The sequence below is a fragment of the Oncorhynchus gorbuscha genome, linkage group LG18 (genome assembly GCF_021184085.1).
Source record: "Oncorhynchus gorbuscha isolate QuinsamMale2020 ecotype Even-year linkage group LG18, OgorEven_v1.0, whole genome shotgun sequence".
In the NCBI taxonomy this organism is placed as follows: Eukaryota; Metazoa; Chordata; class Actinopteri; order Salmoniformes; family Salmonidae; genus Oncorhynchus; species Oncorhynchus gorbuscha.
This window is the reverse complement of record NC_060190.1, coordinates 39,201,907-39,224,736: the sequence shown is the minus strand read 5'-3', so window position 1 is coordinate 39,224,736 and position 22,830 is coordinate 39,201,907. Positions and strand designations below refer to the sequence as shown.

The window sequence follows — 22,830 nt, the reverse complement described above, 5'->3', positions numbered from 1 at the left end:
TTCCTCTCTCTCTTCTCTCTATCGTTCCATTCCTGCTCCCAGCTGTTCCTATTCCCCTAATCAATCATTTAGTCTTCCCACACCTGTTCCCTATCTTTTCCCTGATTAGAGTCCCTATTTCTCCCCTTGTTTTCCGTTTCTGCCCTGTCGGATCCTTGTCTATTGTTCACCGTGCTGTGTCTGTGTATCGCCCTGTCGTGTCGTGTTTCCCTCAGATGCTGCGTGGTGAGCAGGTGTCTGAGTCTGCTACGTTCAAGTGCCTTCCCGAGGCAACCTGCAGTTCTTGATCGAGTCTCCAGTCTGTTCTCGTCATTACGAGTGGAATTATGTCTTATGATTGTAGATTTACTTTACTGGATTAAAGACTCTGTTTTCGCCAAGTCGCTTTTGGGTCCTCATTCACCTGCATGACAGAAGGATCCGACCAAAGAATGGACCCAGCGACTACAGACGCTCGTAACACTGCCGTCGAGATCCAAGGAGCCATGCTCGGCAGACACGAGCAGGAATTGTCTGCTGCTCGCCATGCCGTGGAGAACCTGGCCGCTCAGGTTTCCGACCTCTCTGGACAGTTCCAGAGTCTTCGTCTCGTGCCACCTGTTACTTCCTGGCCTGCCGAGCCTCCGGAACCTAGGGTTAATAACCGACCTTGCTACTCCGGGCAGCCCACGGAGTGCCGCTCCTTTCTCACCCAGTGTGATATTGTGTTCTCTCTCCAACCCAACACATACTCTAGAGAGAGAGCTCGGGTTGCTTACGTCATTTCACTCCTTACTGGCCGGGCTCGAGAGTGGGGCACAGCTATCTGGGAGGCAAGGGCTGATTGTTCAAACAATTACCAGAACTTTAAAGAGGAGATGATTCGGGTTTTTGACCGTTCAGTTTTTGGTAGGGAGGCTTCTAGGGCCCTGGCTTCCCTATGCCAAGGTGATCGATCCATAACGGATTACTCTATAGAGTTTCGCACTCTTGCTGCCTCTAGTGACTGGAACGAGCCGGCGCTGCTCGCTCGTTTTCTGGAGGGACTCCACGCAGTGGTCAAAGATGAGATTCTCTCGGGAGGTTCCTTCCAGTGTGGACTCTTTGATTGCTCTCGCCATCCGCATAGAACGACGGGTAGATCTTTGTCACCAAGCTCGTGGAAGAGAGCTCGCGTCAACGGTGTTTCCTGCTCCGCATCGCAACCATCTCCCTCCTCTGGCTCAGAGACTGAGCCCATGCAGCTGGGAGGTATTCGCATCTCGACTAAGGAGAGGGAACGGAGGATCACCAACCGCCTGTGCCTCTATTGCGGATTTGATGGACATTTTGTCAATTCATGTCCAGTAAAGGCCAGAGCTCATCAGTAAGCGGAGGGCTACTGGTGAGCGCTACTACTCAGGTCTCTTCATCTAGATCCTGTACTACTATGTCGGTCCATCTACGCTGGACCGGTTCGGGTGCTACATGCAGTGCCTTGATTGACTCTGGGGCTGAGGGTTGTTTCATGGACGAAGCATGGGCTCGGAAACATGACATTCCTTTCAGACAGTTAGACAAGCCTACGCCCATGTTTGCCTTAGATGGTAGTCATCTTCCCAGTATCAGATTTGAGACACTACCTTTAACTCTCACAGTATCTGGTAACCACAGTGAGACTATTTCTTTTTTGATTTTTCGTTCACCTTTTACACCTGTTGTTTTGGGTCATCCCTGGCTAGTATGTCATAATCCTTCTATTAATTGGTCTAGTAATTCTATCCTATCCTGGAACGTTTCTTGTCATGTGAAGTGTTTAATGTCTGCCATCCCTCCCATTTCTTCGGTCCCCACTTCTCAGGAGGAACCTGGCGATTTGACAGGAGTGCCGGAGGAATATCATGATCTGCGCACGGTCTTCAGTCGGTCCCGAGCCAACTCCCTTCCTCCTCACCGGTCGTATGATTGTAGTATTGATCTCCTTCCGGGGACCACTCCTCCTCGGGGTAGACTATACTCTCTGTCGGCTCCCGAACGTAAGGCTCTCGAGGATTATTTATCTGTGTCTCTTGACGCCGGTACCATAGTGCCTTCTTCCTCTCCGGCCGGGGCGGGGTTCTTTTTGTTAAGAAAAAGGACGGTACTCTGCGCCCCTGCGTGGATTATCGAGGGCTGAATGACATAACGGTTAAGAATCGTTATCCGCTTCCCCTTATGTCATCAGCCTTCGAGATTCTGCAGGGAGCCAGGTGCTTTACTAAGTTGGACCTTCGTAACGCTTACCATCTCGTGCGCATCAGAGAGGGGGACGAGTGGAAAACGGCGTTTAACACTCCGTTAGGGCATTTTGAGTACCGGGTTCTGCCGTTTGGTCTCGCCAATGCGCCAGCTGTTTTTCAGGCATTAGTTAATGATGTTCTGAGAGACATGCTGAACATCTTTGTTTTTGTCTATCTTGACGATATCCTGATTTTTTCACCGTCACTCGAGATTCATGTTCAGCACGTTCGACGTGTTCTACAGCGCCTTTTAGAGAATTGTCTCTACGTGAAGGCTGAGAAGTGCTCTTTTCATGTCTCCTCCGTTACTTTTCTCGGTTCCGTTATTTCCGCTGAAGGCATTCAGATGGATTCCGCTAAGGTCCAAGCTGTCAGTGATTGGCCCGTTCCAAGGTCACGTGTCGAGTTGCAGCGCTTTCTAGGTTTCGCTAATTTCTATCGGCGTTTCATTCGTAATTTCGGTCAAGTTGCTGCCCCTCTCACAGCTCTTACTTCTGTCAAGACGTGTTTTAAGTGGTCCGGTTCCGCCCAGGGAGCTTTTGATCTTCTAAAAGAACGTTTTACGTCCGCTCCTATCCTCGTTACTCCTGACGTCACTAGACAATTCATTGTCGAGGTTGACGCTTCAGAGGTAGGCGTGGGAGCCATTCTATCCCAGCGCTTCCAGTCTGACGATAAGGTTCATCCTTGCGCTTATTTTTCTCATCGCCTGTCGCCATCTGAACGCAACTATGATGTGGGTAACCGCGAACTGCTCGCCATCCGCTTAGCCCTAGGCGAATGGCGACAGTGGTTGGAGGGGGCGACCGTTCCTTTTGTCGTTTGGACAGACCATAAGAACCTTGAGTACATCCGTTCTGCCAAACGACTTAATGCCCGTCAAGCTCATTGGGCGTTGTTTTTCGCTCGTTTCGAGTTTGTGATTTCTTACCGTCCGGGTAGCAAAAACACCAAGCCTGATGCCTTATCCCGTCTGTTTAGTTCTTCTGTGGCTTCTACTGATCCCGAGGGGATTCTTCCTTATGGGCGTGTTGTCGGGTTGACAGTCTGGGGAATTGAAAGACAGGTTAAGCAAGCACTCACGCACACTGCGTCGCCGCGCGCTTGTCCTAGTAACCTCCTTTTCGTTCCTGTTTCCACTCGTCTGGCTGTTCTTCAGTGGGCTCACTCTGCCAAGTTAGCTGGTCATCCCGGTGTTCGAGGCACTCTTGCGTCTATTCGCCAGCGCTTTTGGTGGCCGACTCAGGAGCGTGACACGCGCCGTTTCGTGGCTGCTTGTTCGGACTGCGCGCAGACTAAGTCGGGTAACTCTCCTCCTGCCGGTCGTCTCAGACCGCTCCCCATTCCTTCTCGACCATGGTCTCACATCGCCCTAGACTTCATTACCGGTCTGCCTTTGTCTGCGGGGAAGACTGTGATTCTTACGGTTGTCGATAGGTTCTCTAAGGCGGCACATTTCATTCCCCTCGCTAAACTTCCTTCCGCTAAGGAGACGGCACAAATCATCATCGAGAATGTGTTCAGAATTCATGGCCTCCCGTTAGACGCCGTTTCAGACAGAGGCCCGCAATTCACGTCACAGTTTTGGAGGGAGTTCTGTCGTTTGATTGGTGCGTCCGTCAGTCTCTCTTCCGGGTTTCATCCCCAGTCTAACGGTCAAGCAGAGAGGGCCAATCAGACGATTGGTCGCATACTACGCAGCCTTTCTTTCAGAAACCCAGCGTCTTGGGCAGAACAGCTCCCTGGGCAGAATACGCTCACAACTCGCTTCCTTCGTCTGCTACCGGGTTATCTCCGTTTCAGAGTAGTCTGGGTTACCAGCCTCCTCTGTTCTCATCCCAGCTTGCCGAGTCCAGCGTTCCCTCCGCTCAAGCGTTTGTCCAACGTTGTGAGCGCACCTGGAGGAGGGTGAGGTCTGCACTTTGCCGTTACAGGGCACAGACTGTGAGAGCCACCAATAAACGTAGGATTAAGAGTCCAAGGTATTGTTGCGGCCAGAGAGTGTGGCTTTCCACTCGCAACTTTCCTCTTACGACAGCTTCTCGTAAGTTGACTCCGCGGTTCATTGGTCCGTTCCGTGTCTCCCAGGTCGTCAATCCTGTCGCTGTGCGACTGCTTCTTCCGCGACATCTTCGTCGCGTCCATCCTGTCTTCCATGTCTCCTGTGTCAAGCCCTTTCTTCGCACCCCCGTTCGTCTTCCCTCCCCCCTCCCGTCCTTGTCGAGCGCACCTATTTACAAGGTATGTAGGATCATGGACATGCGTTCTCGGGGACGGGGTCACCAATACTTAGTGGATTGGGAGGGTTACGGTCCTGAGGAGAGGAGTTGGGTTCCGTCTCGGGACGTGCTGGACCGTTCACTTATTGATGATTTCCTCCGTTGCCGCCAGGATTCCTCCTCGAGTGCGCCAGGAGGCGCTCGGTGAGTGGGGGGGTACTGTCAGGTATTTGGACATAAATATTTGGACATAAATAACGGACATTATCGAAAACAAACATTTATTGTGGACCTGGGATTCCTGAAGTGCTTTCTAATGAAGATCATCAAAGTTAAGGGAATATTTATTGTGTAATTTCTTGTTTATGTTGACGCCAACATGGCAGCTATTGTGACTATTTCTTCTGAGCGCCGTCTCAGATTATTGCATGGTTTGCTTATTCCGTAAAGTTTTTTTGAAATCAGACACAGCGGTTGCATTAAGCATGTCCCAGTTTAGGTCACCTAACAGTATGAACTCTGAAGATAGATGTGGGGCGATCAATTCACATATGATCTCCTGGGCATAGCTGGGGGCTGAAGGTGGTCTATAGCAAGTGGCAAGAGAGGTGAGAGGTGGATGTTTAAATTAGAAGCTCGAATTGTCTGGATAGTATGACAGAATACTGCAAGCTGCAACCTGCAGTTCTTGATCGAGTCTCCAGTCTGTTCTCGTCATTACGAGTGGAATTATGTCTTATGATTGTAGATTTACTTTACTGGATTAAAGACTCTGTTTTCGCCAAGTCGCTTTTGGGTCCTCATTCACCTGCATGACAAAAGCAGTGAATAAAACAATCTTAGGGAGGAGGCTTCTAATGTTAACATGCATGAAACCAATGCGTTTACGGGTACAGAAGTCAACGAATGAGAGCACCTGGGGAATTGGAGTGATGCTGGGGGCTGCAGGGCCTGGGTTAACCTCTACATCATCAGAGGAACAAAGGAGGAGTAGGATAAGAGTGCAGCTAAAGGCTGAAAGAACCGGTTGTCTAGTGCTTTCGGAACAGAGAGTAAAAGGAGCAGGTTTCTGGGTGTGCAAGAGTAGATTCAAGGCATAATGTACAGACAAAGTTATGGTAGGATGTGAATACGTTGGAGTTAAACCTAGGCATTGAGGGACGATGAGTGAGGTTTTGTCTCTAGAGGCACCATTTAAGCCAGGTGAGGTCACTGCATGTGTGGGGGGGTGGAACATAAAGATTAGCTAAGGCATATTGAGCAGGGCTGGAGGCTCTACAGTGAAATAAGACAAAAAATAATCACCAAAACAGCAATTGACAAGGCATATTGACGTTATGAAGAGGCATGTGTAATCAAGTGATCATAGGGTCCAATGAGTAGATAGGCGAGATGGTGGCACGGCGATTCAGACAGCAATCAGGCCGGGGCTAGCTGCAAGCTAGCAGATGTGCCTCAAGGGGACGTCGCAATGGGAGAGCCTATTTAAACCCCCTCGGACGGTTACATCGGCAGATCAGTAGTGATGGATCGGAGGGGCTCTGTGTCGGCAGCAAAGGGTCCAGGCCAATTGGCAAAAGAGGTATTGAAGCCCAGGAATTATCTGATGGATATCAGTTTTGTTCTGTTCTTCTTTATTTACTGTAATGCAATAACATAACAGGGCAACAAGGGACCCTTTCAAATGCTTGTTTATGTTAAGATGACTTTGGCATTATACTTTGTCAGTCTCTCCCTGGATTGGCTACTCTTTGAAATTTCAAATCAGTATTAAAAAGGTAGGAAATAATGGGCCAGTTTCCCAGACACAGATTAAGCCTAACCCAGGACTAAAAGGCATTCTCAATGGAGATTCTGAGAGATATGTTGTGTGAATTCATTCATTCTAATTCTAATTCTTTGTCCAGAAAACCTGAATGAGCCAGGGCTCTATTCAATCTGTGTTGCATAAATTCATCTTTTAATATTTCCTTTCTTTAGCCAGGAAAGTCAGTTAAGAACACATTCTTATTTTCAATGATGGCCTAGAAACAGTGGGTTAACTGCCTGTTCAGGGGCAGAATGACAGATTTGTACCTTGTCAGCTCAGGGGTTTGAACTCGCAACCTTCCAGGTTATTAGTCCAACGCTCTAACCACTAGGCTACCCTGCCGCCCCAGCTTTGCTGAGTGATTGAGATTTAAAGGCAATGTTCCTGCTTTAGTGGAGACTGCATTCACCATAAAAATTGTATATGTTGGTCCAATCGGAAATTACCTTCACATTTCTATCGCAGAATCTGTAACGCTTCAGATTTACAGATTGAATAGAGCCCCTAGTCTTTAAACTCAGTGGAGTTTAGAACCAGAGTCTAACATCTATGTTAGAACTAGTATTACAACTTGCTGAAGCAGTAAGGGTGATAGTGACACAACCAATCACTGGACCTCAATGTCAAATACTACTGTAATACGTCATGTGCAGCTGGGGAATTGTGTAAAATGATCACGAGAACAATAAAAATATATCAAAATCTTGAAACACTATGATCACCCTAACCTGCTACATTGAGGGTCATAATGGTATCTCTGAATGATAAAACACAGACTGTCATCAGGGATAGTAGAGCTGGTGCTGCTCCTTTGGTCAGCAATCATCAGAGCCATTTGTACACTGTAATGCAGACCACAGTACCTCAATAAAGGTTTAATATAGATATTCTACAAACAACTGTCTAAAGCTACAAGTATTCATTTTTCATATCAGGCTAAATTCACCTCAGACACAATTGCAGGTGGGGTGTGCTCTGTGTTGGTTTAGCCTGAACTAATGATAACTGCTGTTAACTGGTCTTACTGGTCTTATCTGTAACTCATAGAAGGTCATTGCTCCTGTATTAGTCTTCAGCTCGGCTATAGAAAACTGTCTGTACTCTGTGGGGGAAACTTATTTATAGTCAATGCAATAACGATGTCTCTGTTCAATTACCTCAGAGTAGGAGCGCTTATCTAGGTTCAGTTTAGCCTTTTCTATGATCCTAGATCATCACTTCTATTCTAGGAAGCTTTAGGAATATGGGCCGCAGGTCTCAGATTAATGTTACACCTGAATATATTTCTGCAGCGAATTACACTTTTAATTTAACATACTCCAAAGAATAAGGGTGGAAAAAATAAGATATAAATCATGGCACAAGGTTTGATAAGTTTATTGATATTGGCATCAATTCCTATCACAGTATTTTACAGTGTTTCTACTATATATGTATTTCCACAATCCCTTCTCGTTAACCATCAATATATTTTCACAAATGTCATTCTTCACAAAGTCTTAAGAAATTACTTAGTAGTAGAAAAAACTATAAAGGTATATGATTATTAAACCCACCCAAAGATAAAATGTATCTTCAAAAAAATAGTTTGTTCACTTGTATATACAGACTCAGTTAATGTCATGTTTTTGTTTCCACCATGTTGTGTGACAGGTGTTTGATCCATTCATCCATTACTCTGCCATGACCACAGTCCTGGTTAATTAAAGGACAACTGCAAAGGTACATATTTTGTGCCAGACCTTACTCAATATGTTTTCTCCTCATTCTGACACGAGTCAGCAAGATTGACATGCAATTCTATTAATTCAGGGTTTTCTGGGCCAAACAGAATGACCGCATCTCTTTTTTCACACCAAGACTTCCCATAACCAGTGCTTCTACGTCTCATCAGCTCTACATACAGGAAACAGTGTGTGTTTTGGAAACACTTGCCCACATCTCCCTCCCAAGAAAAAGGCATGGGGGTGGATTATGTTCTATACTATACTTTTCTAAGCCTCTCAGACCAAGCGAAGGATCACATAAGTTTCTGTTACACAACGGGAAGTATTTGTATTGTTTATGTCAGGACCTTGAGTGACTGGTTGGACCTGCTTATCTCTAGTCCTATAGGGATGGTAGCTGAGAGAGGGGGCCAGTGTCTCTACAGGGGGCCAGTGTCTCTGTCTAGGAGGTTGTGGCCCCAGGCTGGTATCTCCGGGTCCCCCAGGGGTCTGTCCTGCTCTGACTGCTTGGTCAGGAGGGAATTCTGCTGGGCCTTGGTCATGGGGAGATCCTTTGACGGTGTGGTGAGGATGGACAGTCTCTGAGGAATCAATAAAGAGGACAGAGGAGCATTTCAAAGACAGACCACCAAAGGACTGAGACATAAAATAACTGGTGATGTTTGCAGAGCATTGATTGTTTGACTTATTTTCTTAGTTGGTAGAAGAAACAATATCATCTGTGTGTATTGGGGAGTAAATGGGCTTTGGGTAGTGGATCTGATCATTGTAGAAATAAATAGAGACATAACTAGCAATAACAACACAAGTGGTACCTGCCAACTTTTAAAAGATCTGAAGTTTGGAATTGATAGTGAGAAATTAACCATGGCCTCTCATGACCATTGCTCCATCTTTGGAGAATGTACTCAAAGACTTAGCCTCTATCGCCAACCTACGTAACTAGCTATAGCTAGGCTACCTATATTGCTTGATTTTTGTTGCTTTTGGACCACTTTGAGATGCTTTTCTGTTTTGACACTCTAGTGCTTGACTTGGGCTGAGACAGTTGCCGTACTCATGTTTACTGTTTACATTTAGGTGCAGGAGCTCCACAATACTTTTGAGATAATATTGTAAGAAAGGAACAGGAGCTCAAGCTGTTAAACATTTTAGGTGCTGGTACTCAGCTCCGGAGAGCTCCTGCCCAAGTCAAGCAATGTGAAACTCTACAGAAACATAATAAATGATCTCCCTATTTACCTGTCGCAGTGTACCAGGAGTGACGCTCACGATGTAAACCATCCATAGAGGAACCATAAGGGTGGAGGAGAGAGTGAACCACAAGCCAACGGCGGAACCCCACCAAGGATACTGAAAGGTGTTGTTGAACGTCAGCGGAGTAAACTTTATCAAGGAGAAAAGAAATGTAGCCTAGAACAAAAGATATGGATGGATGTTGTAAAATAAACATTAAAGAACACAATGTATTTTCTGATAGCATTGTACCAATTATAACATATTAGGGTAACAGTGACGGTTGAGTGAGGACAGAGATGAACAAGATAAGGTTTAGAACAAGGTTATAGTTTCTCCAGTACATTTTGGTCAGGCTTCTGGTGGAGCATTTATAATGGTCTAATAAAAAGCATGAGCTGGAGCACACCCAATATGTTCCCCCTGTTCATGATGCATATCAGGCATTATAGTGGAAACAAAAGATTACATGTAACAAACATTTTATGAAATTGGAACAATTAAATATACATTACTAGTAATATGTTTGGACACACCTAATCATTCAAGGTTTTTTCTTTATTTTTTTACCAATGTTTACATTGTAGAATAACAGTGAAGACATAAAAAACTATGAAATAACACATGGATTCAAGTAGTAACCAAAAATGTGTTAAACAAATCAAAATATATTTGATTTTAGATTCTTCAAAGTAGTCATTAATAATAGTGAAGACCTCACAACAATAAAAAAAACACAAGGAATCACGTAGTAACCAAAAAAGTGTAAAACAAATCAAAATATATTTTTGATCTTAGATTCTTCAAAGTAACCACCCGTTGCCTTGATGACAGCTTTGCACACTCTAGGCATTCTCTCAACCAGCTTCATGAGGAATGCTTTTCCAAGCCCCCACCCCCCACACCATCACACCTTGTGATTCCTTGTGTTTTTTTATTGTCGTGAGGTCTTCACTCTTATTCTTGTCACGTTCTGACCTTTATTTCCTTTGTTTTGTCATTATTTAGTATGGTCAGGGCGTGAGTTGGGGTGGGCAGTCTATGTTTGTTTTTCTATGATTTGGGTATTTCTATGTTTCGTCCTAGTATGGTTCTCAATCAGAGGCAGGTGTCATTAGTTGTCTCTGATTGAGAATCATACTTAGGTAGCCTGGGTTTCACTGTGTGTTTGTGGGTGATTGTTCCTGTCTCACATTTATTGTTTTGTTAGTTTGTTCATGTGTAGAGTCTTTATTAAAGAACCATGAATAGAAACCACGCTGCATTTTGGTCCGCCTCTCCTTCAAGTCAAGAAAATAGTAAAAAAAAAAGAAAAACCCTTGAATGAGTAGGTGTGTCAAAACGTTTCACTGTAGATGTGAAATTAAATTAAACAGTAATGTATGCTCATGTTAATCATATGCTAGTGCTAATGATAACAATAGCCTAATATATTCAATGTAAAAGTCATGTTTACTATAACTTTTATTGGACAAATAACAAATTCATTTGCTGTTGACAGTGTGGTGTAAATAAATAAAACTTACAGTGCAGATGACTGGAGTGACATACTTCAAACAGTACTTCAGGATGGCTAATGGTCGATAACCGATCATGTCTTCTATATTATCGTACAGACGGTCTGCACCTGTGGAGTAAACATATCAACAGGGACTCAAACAGCAGCCAATAAAAGGGTTTAAAAGTTGGTCTGTCAAATACACAGTTGGTCTGTCAAATACCCAGGTAAACATTCTCAAACCACCAAGTAACAGACAGGTTTAAACAATTACAGATTAGGAAACCTGGACAACAGCTCTAACCAGGGTTTCCCAAACCCGGTCCTGTGCCCCCCACAGCTGATTCAAATAACTAACTCATCATCAAGCTTTTATTATTTGATTCAGTTGTGTAGTGCTATGGCAAAGAACTAAATATGCACCCAGGGGTGGGCCTCAGGACCAAGTTTAGGAAACACTGGTCTAAGGTACCTGCATTTCTTTGTTTAGAAAATAAGAGCTTACGTTATGGCCATTCTTCTGAAAAACTGGTGAAAAAGAAATCTAATATAAAAAGAGGACCAGTGTCAAGTGTACTCTCTCTCCTGCTCTCTAGGTCACCAAGGCCGCTCATCATTATGCACACCTGTCACTTCCGTTACGCGCACCAGCACCTCATCAGACTCACATGCATTTCATCACCTTCCTGATAAACCATCCCTATATCTGTCACTCCCTTTGGTTCCTTCTCCAGGTGTTATTGTATCTGTTCCGGTGTTCATGTCTGTACGCTACCTATATTTTTTGTTATGTTTGATGTGAATCGAGTTATTAAATAAACTCCCTGAACTTGCTTCCCGACTCCCAGCGTACATGTTACAACCAGAAGCTGTGATGTGAGTCCTCAAGGACTTGGGACTATAAGGTTCTACGTGCAAAATTAATCGTTTTGAGATAATGAAAATGTTTCAAGTCACAGATCTCAGAACTGTTTTGTGATGTCCTCCTGTTTTCATGTATATCACCTTATGTACAATTATATTGACAACATATCATTGTGATTGGATTGCATATAGAACCAAGTTAAAAGGTGTTTGTGTAGATATAACTCCGATTTTTCATTGTAAATGTACCCTCAATTAGGGTTTCTGTGATTGATTATCTGGGATTGATGGATTGGGGCCATGCAGGATCTTTTATTCCTTGTTATCAGGGATCCTTGGGATGTTCCTACTCCATTGTAGTTGACATTTAAAATGGATAAGGTAAGGGTAAGGTAGTGGTTAGGGTGTAAGGTAGGGACGTCACAACGTCACAAGGATCCCTGATAGCACTGACCATATTTTACTCTTATCTTTTCATAACACCTACAATGATAGTGTTAACACTTAATAATAACTTACATGACAATGCCTTCAAGAACGTTTGCAATATAATACAAGGTTTAGATAGCTGGCTAGACTAACTTACCTAGCCAACTATAACATGTTAGCTGACATGGGCTAATTGGGTGACTGTCAGTGACCGACATAACAAGAGGAAAACTGCAGATGCACCACCACATTTCAAAATGTCACATAGTAGAATACACAATCTTAACTAACAGTAAGTTGAGACCCTGACTGACATTGAACAAAAGTGGTTGAGGGCCATAAACGGGAATTTATACTTAGAAACGGCACTGGGAGTAGGCCGGGCTATCTCACCATAAACCCAGCTGATACACACTGACTGTAGTATAGCGAAGAGAAGCAGAGTCATCCCACTGCAGGCATAGGAATCAAACAGCTGGAAGATATACAGGCCTCCCTGCAAATAGAGGAGGGGTAGAAAGAAAGTATAAGGTACAGTCTTACTGAGCACAACAATAAGACTATAATCTACCTCAAGAGTCTACAAAACACTCAGACAATGATCGTAGGTGTGTCTAGCAGCCCAATCGCTTATGGAATAAATCAACTAACAATTCTGCGGAACGAGGAGGTTTGTTGAAATAGAGGGATATGTTGTAACAGATCACTTGGAAGGTGCATTATTGATCATATCTCGTTACTGTCATGATTGATCTAATAATGATGGCATTTAAATTCTATATTTTATATCCTATATCCTTACAGAATGATGACTTCAAATGACCTCTCACCTCTGTGACCATGACCAGGCCGATGAAGAAGCTACCCACACTGATGATGAGGAGGAGGACTTTACGCCGATGGCCAACCAGGAAGAAAGAGGGATGCATGTCTGAGATGGCTGTCATCAATGCCTCCAGACCTACAAACTGAAGGAGAGATGATGGGGTTCAGTGGAAACTCTTCTTTGAAATACTAGCTACTCATTCACAGTTTCACATCCATTAGTTTAGTGATGATTGTAGCATCTTTTGTAGGTTATGTAAATATCCTTCGCAAAGAAAATATTTCGTAGGCCTTCAGAACCACTCTAACACACCTCACTGTCTAAACCCAGTAGGATTATCATGATGAAGAAGAAGATGGCCCAAAGCTGTGGTAATGGCATCATAGCCACGGCACGAGGGTAGGCGATGAATGCCAGGCCAGGACCTGTATGCAGCAATACAGGTAAACTCATTACTGAACTCTCAGGGGCAGAGGGAATAGTTAGATCCCTGAAATGCTAAGACACCTGCCTTGTAACAAAGCAGAACTTACAAGGGTATGATAATTTGTTTGTTTGCGCATTTTTTAAGGTTTATTTTATTAATCAATTCATTCATTCATATCTCACTGCTGCAACACTTACCTGATTCGGCCACTGTTGAGATGTCTGTCCCTTGTTCATAAGCCATGAAGCCCAGAACAGAGAAGATCGCAAAACCGGCCACAAAGCTGGTTCCACTGTTCAACAGGCACAGGTACACACAGTCCCTAAAAAGAGATTCACTTCCCTGTTAGTCACAACACGAAGGCATCCAAATGACCTACAATATGGAGATCACCAAACTTTCCAGGTACTCTACCATTTCTTCAACCAAACCTCCAAAGAATCATGTGCACAGGGGATGTTTTTGCAGGCAAGAGAAAACGTTCTGCCAGCACATTTTATCTAGTGTCGTGATGTTGTATTGATTAATGTGATGACTGATGTTCTCGAATAATTAACTGTTTATAATTATGTGATTAAATTAATCAGGTCATTATTAACACAGCAACCTGGGCACAATGGGAAAGTTTGGTTTTATTGAGGTTCCATTTCCCAAATTAACTCAAAGAATGTCAGTATATTGATTTGACAAAAGTCGCTAATTCATTAATTTCCTCTACAGTCTCGTCCTGAATATCGCATAATCTGTGAATCTGCACAAACACGAGTCCCACTGAATAAGTCTGTACCACACCAATTGAGTTGATTATTTCTTTACTAACAAGCTAAATGATAATATAAGATACACAAGCACACAGTCTAGGCTATTGATTAGAACTTAGTACCCGGAAACAGGTCCCTAGCGGGTCAACACAGTATGGCACGTGTTACACTAAATGGGGATTTAAAAAGAGAGAATGCACAAGTAAAAGGCACATTCGTGAACATTTGTAAACTATGCTAAATTTAGCCCTAACCTTGCCCCGAACTGCCGCTCTTATGGTTATATGTTTTGAATATAATGATGTAATTATGTGTCGAAGGTCTCTGGTGGGGTAGCTCCTCGTGGACCGAGTTCCTCCTTCTCCTCTGATGTTACTGTTAGAGGAAATTGTAGTTAAGATGATTAATTATGTATACATTATTGATTAGAACCATTTATTCTAATACTATTATGTTATGGAATGAAAAGTAAAAGTTATTGGTTAAGCTGTTACTGAAAATATAAGCAGAACGAATTAATTGTCTGTGTCTCTTGAGCAGTTAAAGGGAGAGCGATGCTATGGCTTTTCATACAGATAAGAATGTTTTGGTTGGATTACATTAGTGGAGAGAAGTATATCTTTTAGACAGGTTGGAATGTAGTTTTATGAGGGGAGTAAAACTTCTCTAGGACTGAATACTACCTATTGTAAGGATGGGAGAGGGTGTCATGCAGGTGAAAGAGGACCCAAACGCGACTTAACAGAAACAGAGTTTATTAATGCTCAAAACGGAATAACTTAAATCCTCTAGATTTGTAGAGGGGAAAACAACTGGAGAAGCGGCCACAGACTGCAGGTCGCTTCGGGTAGGCGCAGGCCGTAGTCGACTGAGACACCTGCTCACACGCAGCGTCTGATGAAGGCACAAAACACGACAGGACAGGGTGATACACAATCACGGCAAAAAACACGACAGGACAGGGCGAAACGCAATCACAGCATGGTGAATACAAAACAAGGAACCGATGGAACAGGAACGGATCACAAAGGAATAAATAGGGACTCAAATCAGGGGAAAGGATCGGGAACAGGTGTGGGAAGACTAAATGATGATTAGGGGAATAGGAACAGCTGGGAGCAGGAACGGAACGATAGAGAGAGAAGAGAGAGCGAGAGAGTGAGAGAGGGAGGGGGAGAGAGAGGGCTAGAAGGAGGGAAAGAACCAAATAAGACCAGCAGAGGGAAACGAATAGAATGGGAAGCACAGGGACAAGACAAGATAATAAATGACAAACATGACAGTACCCCCCACTCACCGAGCGCCTCCTGGCGCTCTCGAGGAGGAACACTGGCGGCAACGGAGGAAATCATAGATCAAACGGTCCAGCACGTCCCGAGAAAGAACCCAACTCCTCTCCTCAGGACCGTAACGAAAACGATAAAAAGGGAAACTAGGTACTACTCTAAAAAAAAAATGAGAACTAGGGACAGACTGAGACACAGCAAGGGCAGGGACAAGAACAGGAGAGATGCGATGGCAGGGAACAGACTGAGACCCAGCAAGACCAGGAGCAGAAGCAGAAAAAAAAATTACCAGACTTCTTCTGCGCGCAGTCTGAACACGCAGCCACGAAACGGCGCGTGTCACGCTCCTGAGTCGGCCACCAAAAGCGCTGGCGAATAGACGCAAGAGTGCCTCGAACACCGGGATGACCAGCTAACTTGGCAGAGTGAGCCCACTGAAGAACAGCCAGACGAGTGGAAACAGGAACGAAAAGGAGGTTACTAGGACAAGCGCGCGGCGACGCAGTGTGCGTGAGTGCTTGCTTAACCTGTCTTTCAATTCCCCAGACTGTCAACCCGACAACACGCCCATAAGGAAGAATCCCCTCGGGATCAGTAGAAGCCACAGAAGAACTAAACAGACGGGATAAGGCATCAGGCTTGGTGTTCTTGCTACCCGGACGGTAAGAAATCACAAACTCGAAACGAGCGAAAAACAACGCCCAACGAGCTTGACGGGCATTAAGTCGTTTGGCAGAACGGATGTACTCAAGGTTCTTATGGTCTGTCCAAACGACAAAAGGAACGGTCGCCCCCTCAACCACTGTCGCCATTCGCCTAGGGCTAAGCGGATGGCGAGCAGTTCACGGTTACCCACATCATAGTTGCGCTCAGATGGCGACAGGCGATGAGAAAAATAAGCGCACGGATGAACCTTATCGTCAGACTGGAAGCGCTGGGATAGAATGGCTCCCACGCCTACCTCTGAAGCGTCAACCTCGACAATGAATTGTCTAGTGACGTCAGGAGTAACGAGGATAGGAGCGGACGTAAAACGTTCTTTTAGAAGATCAAAAGCTCCCTGGGCGGAACCGGACCACTTAAAACACGTCTTGACAGAAGTAAGAGCTGTGAGAGGGGCAGCAACTTGACCGAAATTACGAATGAAACGCCGATAGAAATTAGCGAAACCTAAAAAAAGCGCTGCAACTCGACACGTGACCTTGGAACGGGCCAATCACTGACAGCTTGGACCTTAGCGGAATCCATCTGAATGCCTTCAGCGGAAATAACGGAACCGAGAAAAGTAACGGAGGAGACATGAAAAGAGCACTTCTCAGCCTTTACGTAGAGACAATTCTCTAAAGGCGCTGTAGAACACGTCGAACGTGCTGAACATGAATCTCGAGTGACGGAGAAAAAATCAGGATATCGTCAAGATAGACAAAAACAAAAATGTTCAGCATGTCTCTCAGAACATCATTAACTAATGCCTGAAAAACAGCTGGCGCATTGGCGAGACCGAACGGCAGAACCCGGTACTCAAAATGCCCTAACGGAGTGTTAAACGCCGTTTTCCACTCGTCCCCCTCTCTGATGCGCACGAGATGGTAAGCGTTACGAAGGTCCAACTTAGTAAAGCACCTGGCTCCCTGCAGAATCTCGAAGGCTGATGACATAAGGGGAAGCGGATAACGATTCTTAACCGTTATGTCATTCAGCCCTCGATAATCCACGCAGGGGCGCAGAGTACCGTCCTTCTTCTTAACAAAAAGAACCCCGCCCCGGCCGGAGAAGAAGAAGGCACTATGGTACCGGCGTCAAGAGACACAGACAAATAATCCTCGAGAGCCTTACGTTCGGGAGCCGACAGAGAGTATAGTCTACCTCGAGGAGGCGTGGTCCCTGGAAGGAGATCAATACTACAATCATACGACCGGTGAGGAGGAAGGGAGTTGGCTCGGGACCGACTGAAGACCGTGCGCAGATCATGATATTCCTCCGGCACTCCTGTCAAATCGCCAGGTTCCTCCTGAGAAGTAGGGAGAGAAGAAACGGGAGGGATGGCAGACATTAAACACTTCACATGACAAGAAACGTTCCAGGATAGGATAGAATTACTAGACCAATTAATAGAAGGATTATGACATACTAGCCAGGGATGACCCAAAACAACAGGTGTAAACGGTGAACGGAAAATCAAAAAAGAAATAGTCTCACTGTGGTTACCAGATACTGTGAGAGTTAAAGGTAGTGTCTCAAATTTGATACTGGGAAGATGACTACCATCTAAGGCAAACATGGGCGTAGGCTTGTCTAACGGTCTGAAAGGAATGTTATGTTTCCGAACCCATGCTTCGTCCATGAAACAACCCTCAGCCCCAGAGTCAATCAAGGCACTGCATGTAGCACCCGAACCGGTCCAGCGTAGATGGACCGACATAGTAGTACAAGATCTAGATGAAGGGACCTGAGTAGTAGCGCTCACCAGTAGCCCTCCGCTTACTGATGGGCTCTGGCCTCTTACTGGACATGAATTAACAAAATGTCCAGCAACTCCGCAATAGAGGCACAGGCGGTTGGTGATCCTCCGTTCCCTCTCCTTAGTCGAGATGCGAATCCCTCCCAGCTGCATGGGCTCAGTCTCAAAGCCAGAGGAGGGAGATGGTTGCGATGCGGAGCAGGGAAACACCGTTGATGCGAGCTCTCTTCCACGAGCCCGGTGACGAAGATCTACCCGTCGTTCTATGCGGATGGCGAGAGCAATCAAAGAGTCCACATCTGAAGGAACCTCCCGGGAGAGAATCTCATCCTTAACCACTGCGTGGAGTCCCTCCAGAAAACGAGCGAGCAGCGCCGGCTCGTTCCACTCACTAGAGGCAGCAAGAGTGCGAAACTCAATGGAATAATCCGTTATGGACCGTTCACCTTGGCATAAGGAAGCCAGGGCCCTAGAAGCCTCCCCACCAAAAACAGAACGGTCAAAAACCCGAATCATCTCCTCTTTAAAGTTCTGGAATTTGTTAGAGCAATCAGCCCTTGCCTCCCAGATAGCTGTGCCCCATTCTCGAGCCCGGCCAGTAAGGAGTGAAATGACGTAAGCAACCCGAGCTCTCTCTCTAGAGTATGTGTTGGGTTGGAGAGAGAACACAATCTCACACTGCGTGAGAAAGGAGCGGCACTCAGTGGGCTGCCCGGAGTAGCAAGGTGGGTTATTAACCCTAGGTTCTGGAGGCTCGGCAGGCCAGGAAGTAACAGGTGGCACGAGACGTAGACTCTGGAACTGTCCAGAGAGGTCGGAAACCTGAGCAGCCAGGTTTTCCACGGCCTGGCGAGCAGCAGACAATTCCTGCTCGTGTCTGCCGAGCATGGCTCCTTGGATCTTGACGGCAGTGTAAACAGCGTCTGAAGTCGCTGGGTCCATTCCTTGATCGGTTCCTTCTGTCATGCAGGTGAAAGAGGACCCAAACGCGACTTAACAGAAACAGAGTTTATTAATGCTCAAAACGGAATAACTTAAATCCTCTAGATTTGTAGAGGGGAAAACAACTGGAGAAGCGGCCACAGACTGCAGGTCGCTTCGGGTAGGCGCAGGCCGTAGTCGACTGAGACACCTGCTCACACGCAGCGTCTGATGAAGGCACAAAACACGACAGGACAGGGTGATACACAATCACGGCAAAAAACACGACAGGACAGGGCGAAACGCAATCACAGCATGGTGAATACAAAACAAGGAACCGATGGAACAGGAACGGATCACAAAGGAATAAATAGGGACTCAAATCAGGGGAAAGGATCGGGAACAGGTGTGGGAAGACTAAATGATGATTAGGGGGAATAGGAACAGCTGGGAGCAGGAACGGAACGATAGAGAGAAGAGAGAGCGAGAGAGTGAGAGAGGGAGGGGGAGAGAGAGGGCTAGAAGGAGGGAAAGAACCAAATAAGACCAGCAGAGGGAAACGAATAGAATGGGAAGCACAGGGACAAGACAAGATAATAAATGACAAACATGACAGAGGGTGTGAAACTGATGACGTCATTTTATGTTCCCTTTCTTTAAAATGTAATATTCTTTGTATTTTGGGTCAGTACTCATCAAGAATAAATGCTGAACTTGTTTTTAAGACTGGTCTCTTGTTAATTCATGCAAATGATAAACTTACAACTTATCATGAATTAGAAATGAGTGCGAATTGAATTGGTTTTGGCAATAAAACATAAAGGAATTTAGAATTCCTCTATCAGTTAGCGGGTGTAAGTCTCTGATTGTCCACACGATGTAAGTGTCCTCTGTCTTAGTGGTCTGTTTCCTCGCTCTTGTTCTGAAAAGGGGTCTTCTGAGGACGACTAATTAGCGTATAGGTGGTTCCAGTGTGGGAATGAAAGCAGTGTAGACACACGATTCCTTGGAGAGAATAACCAGTTGGTCCTGCTTGAATTCACCCTCTTAGACACAGCTACTCATCTGTAGCATAGATTAAGAGCTTCCTTTGTCTTCTTCGACCTCGTGTTGCATTTTGCGTTTGCGACTACTGTAACTAAGACCATGACCCTGGTCACCTAGTCTGCTATGTAAATTCTTAACTCGCATGTTTAATATACTCGGGTCAGAAAGGGGCGTTTCCGCCTTATGGCAAGTTCTCTGGGTGTCGCTAATTACGAGGCAAGGTCTGGATGTTACTCAGATCCAATTTAAACAACTAACTTCCCATTTCACCTTTACAAAAACATTCTATTTCATCTGGACATTTTACACATAACGTACAGTATGTAAACATCAGGTACAAAACTCTTCAAGTTACAATGTTTCTTTTAATGTTAACTTTTAATAACATAACAAAAACGACACTCGTTTTCAAATTCCATCTATCGTCATTACCCACATTTTGACTGACGAAACATATTGTCCCAAAGTCCATTTATTGTATGTTACTGTTCTGAGGTAGGTTCTCAATAGGCCCATCATACATTTCATTCCTCCACTCACTTGTAACAGTTGTTGTCATATTTGTTGTAGCTGCCAAGAGCAGTCAGACAGCCGAGGCAGATAGCATAGGAAAAGAAGATTTGTGTTCCAGCATCCATCCACACCTGTGAGACACACCAGAGAGAGACACAATAGTCTTCATAGTTTCACAATTCCGATATACTAGTCACATCCCAGGGTATTAGAGGAGAATTCAAATGGTACCTTGTAGATATAAGTCAACAGGAAATGCATTTGCTTTGAAAATCCAAGTATTTCTTTATTAGGTATTGATATTGTAACAAATCTGATGCTCTTAAAACCACAAACTGTTGCACCAAGGGAGTTACGTTTCTTGTGCCAGTGGTAATGGTTGCTGCCCTCGGTCATTTTGACAAGGGCTCAAACACAGACAGAGACGTTACCATTTATCCCCCACAAATCACTACAGTATGTACTGATAGTTTTTGTTACACCTGGACACAAATTATACAGTGAAGTGTGTTCCTACCTGTGGGTCAGTGAGGCGGGCTGGATCTGGGTAAAGGTAGAACTTGATACCATCTATTGCCCCCGGCAGTGTGAGTCCACGGACCAGCAACACCACCAGCATCAGATAGGGGAAGGTGGCAGTGAAGTAGACCACCTGAGGGGAGGGGGACCAGACCAGCATTACATTCCCTCAGTCTATAGCTCATCTTAACAACTCTACAGTATTCATGGTGTCATCAGGTTGAATGGCAGAGATCCCACCTTACCTTCCCTGTAGACTTCACTCCTTTCCAGACACAGAAGTAACAGAGAATCCATGACAGTAGAAGACACAGAGCCAGCTCCCAGCGAACACTGCCTAGCTTGTTTGGACTGTCTGTGAGACTCAAAACTCTCCTTCTGAAATCATATTTTCAGTTACAATCCCACCTCTTGCTTTTCACCATTCTCTCAACGCCTTCAAAAAGGAACATTCCCATGATTTCCATCTGTAAGGACTTAATAAGGAGTTGATAAATTGGAATGATTTTGTGTACTCACTCCCAGAACTCTCTCACTGGCGATGTTGCGTTCCCTGCTACTGTCCAATTTAGATGTCCCACTACTATTCTGTCAAACTCCATGCAGGTTGCTGGTTAGGAGGAAATTACACAATAACAAGCATGTCTCAGAACTCTCTGAATCTTTCCTGGATAAGGAGATATTTACAAAAATAAAACATTAATCAACTCACTTGTCAAAAACGTAATATCTCAGTGGATATCCCAGTGGTGTCCAACAATTTAAGATACTATCTATCATTTGGGCATGACAAATGTATGTCAATGTCAACATGTCTACACACTGAAGTTAACCTGGTCCCAGATCTGTTTGTGTTCTATGCAATGCAAACTCCATTGCTGTCCTTGTCAATCCAAACAGGTTTGCTATGACAATGAATGACAGGCAGTTGGTATGACAGCACAAGCAGACAGGCACTCAGGCTCCACTAATATACATACCTGTGTTCCAGCTGTTTCTACAACTGGCCCAGGGGAGCTCAGAGCTGAATGAGGAGAAGAGGTAGAAGAAGGCCCAGGCTAGAATGATGATGTAATAAATGCTGGAATATAGAACCACCACCTGACTACCATAACCCAGTCCTGAGGAGGAAGATGAGGAGGAGGAGGAGATTTTATAGACAAACATGGAGATTTAAATGTAAAAAAAGGCTTCTTCTAAGAAATAGATGTGACATATGTTATATCCAATCACATTCTCAACCTAAAACCATAAAAACATTTAACTGTGTTACTTTTTGATGTGGATTAGACTCCTTTCAAAGTCACCAGCTCTGATTAATAAGTTATGGTGGCATTCCAACAAGACAGACATTTGTGAATGTTTGAACACAAGACAAGTGTCCTGAATGTACGTGTCATGTCACATTAAAGACTGTCACTTACTCTATCATGTAATCGCCCATGAATTAGTGTGAGCCTGTGGTATACTGTTAATATTTAATCCAAGCTTCATCCAATAACTTGAGTGAAATGTCTTGTTACTTTAACCCCTTTTTCAAGTTGAATCAGGTTAGAAACAGACCAGTCATCCCCCCCCCCAAGCAATCTAAAATGTATCCTTATATTGTTTCAAACTGTTAAAGCAATGTGATTAAAATCATGGTGAATTGACTTTTACAAATACAATAGTGCAATATCATTTACAGAAGGAAAAGCCTGCATGTACTGTGCATATACTGTACCTATTATGGCTAATTGTCTGGCCCTATATGTCCCCCTCAACCAGCACATTCTTGACAAAGGCTCCAGACAGAAACCTTGAGTTTACTTGCTGAATATCAATTTAAATCATATTGACATTGCTTTGGATTGCAATACTACTTTCTCAGTTTTCCTGAGTACAAATACAACAAACAGACAAAGTTTGTCCTGCAGTGCCTCTGAATGTTATCTATTTTTTACTGAAGGCTTTAGCCTTTCTTCCTTCTAGCTATCAGGCTTTCATGTCTATTTCCCCAAGATGGCATCCACCGTAGGAAGTAAATGCTATCAATGGTCAGACAAACAC

At 44.5% G+C, this 22,830-nt stretch overlaps 1 protein-coding gene across 2 annotated transcripts in view; it reads right to left on the bottom strand.

Annotated features, from left to right (window-relative positions):
- Positions 1-7,627: 7,627 nt before the first annotated feature.
- The window catches only part of LOC124003315 (sodium- and chloride-dependent GABA transporter 2-like), a 30,062-nt gene continuing 14,859 nt past the window's right edge, over positions 7,628-22,830 (bottom strand). For both annotated transcript variants that reach the window (XM_046311463.1, XM_046311464.1), the window contains 12 exons: positions 21,762-21,902; positions 21,301-21,391; positions 21,027-21,159; positions 20,780-20,914; positions 20,290-20,393; positions 13,471-13,595; positions 13,159-13,271; positions 12,851-12,988; positions 12,414-12,516; positions 10,756-10,856; positions 9,236-9,406; positions 7,628-8,574 (listed from right to left, as the gene is read on the bottom strand). In XM_046311463.1, coding sequence (XP_046167419.1) covers positions 8,413-8,574; positions 9,236-9,406; positions 10,756-10,856; positions 12,414-12,516; positions 12,851-12,988; positions 13,159-13,271; positions 13,471-13,595; positions 20,290-20,393; positions 20,780-20,914; positions 21,027-21,159; positions 21,301-21,391; positions 21,762-21,902 — 1,517 coding nt within the window. In that variant the 3' untranslated portion in view covers positions 7,628-8,412. The remainder of the gene's footprint in view (positions 8,575-9,235; positions 9,407-10,755; positions 10,857-12,413; positions 12,517-12,850; positions 12,989-13,158; positions 13,272-13,470; positions 13,596-20,289; positions 20,394-20,779; positions 20,915-21,026; positions 21,160-21,300; positions 21,392-21,761; positions 21,903-22,830) is intronic.